The 4,513-nt window shown below is 40.5% G+C and overlaps 1 protein-coding gene across 1 annotated transcript; it reads right to left on the reverse strand.

Moving 5' to 3' along the window:
• Nucleotides 1–546: 546 nt before the first annotated feature.
• LOC121938955 (GRAM domain-containing protein 2A-like) lies at nucleotides 547–2,435 on the reverse strand. The gene is made up of 3 exons (XM_042482105.1): nucleotides 2,236–2,435; nucleotides 1,149–1,221; nucleotides 547–775 (listed from the first exon to the last, which is right to left on the reverse strand). The coding sequence occupies exons 1-3, from the start codon at nucleotides 2,338–2,340 to the stop codon at nucleotides 624–626; spliced, it is 330 nt and encodes a 109-aa protein (XP_042338039.1). The 5' UTR covers nucleotides 2,341–2,435; the 3' UTR covers nucleotides 547–623.
• Between the last annotated feature and the right edge of the window lie 2,078 nt (nucleotides 2,436–4,513).

Raw genomic sequence — 4,513 nt, forward strand, 5'->3', positions numbered from 1 at the left:
GAGACACACAGGGACAGCGTGTTACTGTCAGTCAGCTGGATCACGTCTCTGAGTTCACTCGGACTCGTTTCACTTTTATTTCTCTGGAACAACATTTGTTGAGTTTTCTCAGTGAAGTAAAGTTGGTCAGAGTCTTTTCTGTGTCCGTCTCTGTGTATTTATACATTTATTTATTTGTTTCTGTGGGACAGCATGCATTTAACCCCCAAAAAACATTAGTAGCTTTGGGGAGGAAGAAAAAAGCAGCTGAGCCTCTTCTCTGATGAATACAGGTTGAAGATGTTTCAAAGAAACATTCGTCCGGAGCTGCGCGCCTGTTTAGAGGCCATTTTCTTTTTTTCCTTTAAAAGTTTTGGTGATTTTAAAAGTTGATTTTTTTTTTCTTTGAACCTTTTGCAGTTTTTTTCTCTTTTACAATCTTTGACTAGGGTTTTAGTTCTTTTAATTTTTTTTATTTTAAAAAATGTTGGCTATTTTTTATTTTTAAAATAATTTTCTCTTTAAAATTTTTGCCATTTTTTAGTATTTTCAATTTTTGGCATTTTTTTCCTTCAAAATGTTTGCCCCTGAGCAGCTGTGACAGTGATAAGGTGTGTCACCTTCAGTGCTGTATCCAGGTCTGATTATACATCCAGGGGACATTTGGGACGGATGACAGCGTCTTCACTCACCTTGATGTCTTTACCGAACAGGTTGGCGTAGAAACACAGCCAGTTCCTGGAGATGTAGAGTCGTCCCTGCAGCAGGATGTCCCGCAGCAACGCACACGAATACACTGCAGAAAGGAGAAGAGACAGCAGACAGGAGGACAGACAGGAGGACAGACAGCAGATAGGAGACAGAAGGACAGACAGGAGGATAGACAACAGACAGGAGAACAGACAGCAGACAGGAGACAGGAGGACAGACAGGAGGATAGACAACAGACAGGAGGACAGACAGGAGGATATACCGGAGGACAGACAGGAGGACAGACAGTTACTAACAGGGAAACAGATTTATCTCGGCTGGAAACAGCGAGCTGATGTGAGCTGACAGCAGGTGGACCTGCGGGACAGATCAGCTGATGGACGGGACAGACGCTGCAGCTGGGGGGGACATGTGTGTCCAACCAGTCACTGTCCTCTGACCTCGCCAACAGTTCTCACCTTTCATCAGGATCTCCTCTTTGGGGACGGTCTGGAACAGTTTGTGGTACTGAGAGTTGTACTTGCTGACGGTCTGCGGACACACACACACACACACACACACACACACACACACACACAAACACACACGCGCACACACACACACACACACACACACACGCACACATGCACGCACAAACGCACGCACAAACACACACACGCACGCACACACACACACACACACAAACAAACACACGCGCACACACACACACACACACACACACGCACACATGCACGCACAAACGCACACATGCACGCACAAACACACACACGCATGCACACACAAACACACACACGTACTCACACACACACACACACACAAACACACACACAGAGTGATGTCGTCAGTAAGCATGACATCACATGTTTAATTCAACATAATACTCCTATCCTATCATGAGGACATTTCTAGGATTTGAGGACATTTCTAGGATTTGAGGACATTTCTAGGATTTGAGGACATTGGGTGCTCAGCCGGGACTGTTGGAACAAATCATAATCAAAGTTTTTTGAGGAAAAGCTTCCGTCCCCGCCTGACTTGATTTCCTTCAAAAACATGGGAAGAAAGACGTGAGCAACTTAGGAAATGTCCCCAAAATCATCAAGAAAGTCAAAAGTTACAAAAAGTGACTTTAGTTGCAATGAAATCAGCAAACAAAAGAAAAACAGAAAAGCACGAGAGAGTAATACATTTTTAAAAATCAAACAAGATTAAAATTACTGCTAAAAATGAAAATAAATGTACTTTTTTATTTTCTGTAACATCATTTTAAATAAATAACAGAACTCATCATTTCCCGTTGTTTTTTTGAAAGATTTTTTTAAATGTGTTTATTTGATCTAATGGTTTGTTTCACTGATGTATTATTCATTTATTTCATGATTTTTGCAGGGCATTTCTCTCACTGATTTTTCTCTCATTTTCAGAAATCAAACCGATGCGTTCAGGCGTCAGAGGGTTAAATACTTGTTGTTTTGGTGCAGGACTGAGCCGGCGTCTCGTGTTGGTTCTGATATTTGGGTCACAGGTTACCTCATGAAAAAGCACCTGTGAGTCTTTCTTCTGTGTGAGACGGAGACTTCCTGCCTTCCTGTTCCCGTCTGAGACAACAAAGACTGAAACAACAGAAAACGCCTCAAAGCTGCTCAACATTTGGGTCAAACCAACGACTCGCTCCGACACCGACGAGAAAAAGCTTTTTCTCGAGCGTGAAACGGCGAAGAAGCTTCTCCGAAATCATTCTGCAAATAAAACCCGTTTTCATCAGAGCGCAGGATTTCCTGCTTCTGCTGATGAACCGATTCGCTCCCTCTGATCGTCTCTCAGAGCATTCACACTCATTTTTACCAAAAACTTTCCAGGACTTTTCCAGGACTGTGATGAGACCAAATGTTCACTGAAACCGCCATCGATTGTCCTGATCGCTTCTTTTTCATCACTTTATAACAGCTGACTAACTATGTATCATTTAAATGATGAAGTTAGAGCAGGATCAGGACTGAGTGTTACACAGAACTTAGGGACTGTCTGTTATTTATGGGGGGGGGAAGGAGAGGGAAGGAGGTTTTTGGATTTTAAACCAGCAGGAAAGTGGCTTTGAAAAAATGTGGCCATTTTTTTAAGAAGACATATTGGCAATTTTTTCTTTTGCTTAGAAATGTTGATGTTTTTTTTTCTATAAATACTTTTCGACTGTGTTTCCATGATTGTTTTTTCTTTCAAAAATTTTAGGCAATTCTTTTTTTTCCTGTAAAACATTTTGATGATTTTTTTCCTTTAAAGTTTTGTTGAATTTCTTCTATAAATATTTGGGGATTTTCAGTGATTGCAATTTGCAGTGATGTAATTTTTTCCTAAAAAATCCAAAAAAAAAGAAAAAATTTTGGGCCATTTTTCTTCTTTTTAAAATTTTTTTGGCAGTTTTTAAAGAAAACATTTTGGTAAACTTTTTTTTTTTTTTATACTTATTACTTACGTATTTTTATTATTCATATGAACATACAAACATGTACGGTCTGAGTATTACAGAACAACAGGCAGAGAAGACAGAAGACAGGTAATAAAAGGATCTCCTACATTGACTGATTGTAGCAATCCCATTTTTCCCAGTATTTATCTCCCTTCTCCTTTTGTAGTCTAAGGGAAAAAGTCATATTCTCCATTAAGCGGATGGAGTTAACTATGTTGATGAGAAGGGAAACAGAGGGTGTGTTCCTCTGTAGCCAGCTTTTGGTAATTGTTTTTTTGCTTGCAGCCATAAAAATCTTCAGAAGGTAAGTGTCCCTCTTACTGAGTCCTTTTGGAATTATTCCAAGGTATAAAAAGGTGAAAGAAAAATCAGTTTTCTACGGAAGCCCTTTTTTTTACAAGCCGTTTTCTCGATATAACGAGATATTATCTCGTTATAACAAGATATTATCTCGTTGTCTCGAGAAAATGAACTTTGTTTTCCTGAGATATTAAGTCGTTATCTGGAGAAAACGAACTTTGTTTTTTGGTTTGTTTTTTTAAACTTCATTGAATGAACGTCAGAAGAAGAAGTGGCAGGTGGATGATGTGACAGCAGGTGCCGTGCCAGCGCGGACAAATGCGTGCAGGTTCTCGCCCCTGCACGTACCAAAAAGCACCGGAGCAACCATATAATAATCTAGTTATGATTACTGATGAATTTGGGTGATGTGTTCCTGTAATAATCATCTTACCTTGCGCATTTGCAAGGTAAGATGCACGTCAGAAGAAGTGGCGGGTGGATGATGTGACAGCAGGTGCCGTGCAGTGTTCAGCGCGGACAAATGCGCAAGGTAAGATGAACGAGAACGTCGAACGAGATTTCTGATTAGGGGTAAGAAAGAGCCGTACTAAGTTTTTCCAGCAAAAATCTCTCCAGAACAGAGAGCTTGTCGAGGTCGACTGGGTTTCCCAAGCTTGTAGCCATGAGTCCTCTGATATTTCTATGTTGGTTTCCTTTTCCCAGCGCTGTTTTATGTCATTTGTTGAACTCGTATTCATTGAGGAGAGGCCCCTGTATAGTTTACCTATGATGCGGCTAGTATTTCTGGAGTTGTAAGAATCAATAAAAAATTGTGTTATTTTGGAGGGTTCAAGGGTGGAAGCAAGCTGGGAGGAAGTGTGGGTCATATGCCGGCCAACTCAGGAGTCTGATTTCTCTGTGAAGCTGAAATCTTTTTACCACATCTGACCATTTTTTCATTGAAAAAACCACGCATTGATTTTGAATTTGAAGTACCTCATTGAATCTGCTAGGACAGCCCAATACTGATTGTATAGGTAAGTCCATTAAGGACAACTCGATATCTTTCCACCG

Source organism: Plectropomus leopardus, unplaced genomic scaffold (genome assembly GCF_008729295.1).
Source record: "Plectropomus leopardus isolate mb unplaced genomic scaffold, YSFRI_Pleo_2.0 unplaced_scaffold3846, whole genome shotgun sequence".
Taxonomy (NCBI): Eukaryota; Metazoa; Chordata; class Actinopteri; order Perciformes; family Serranidae; genus Plectropomus; species Plectropomus leopardus.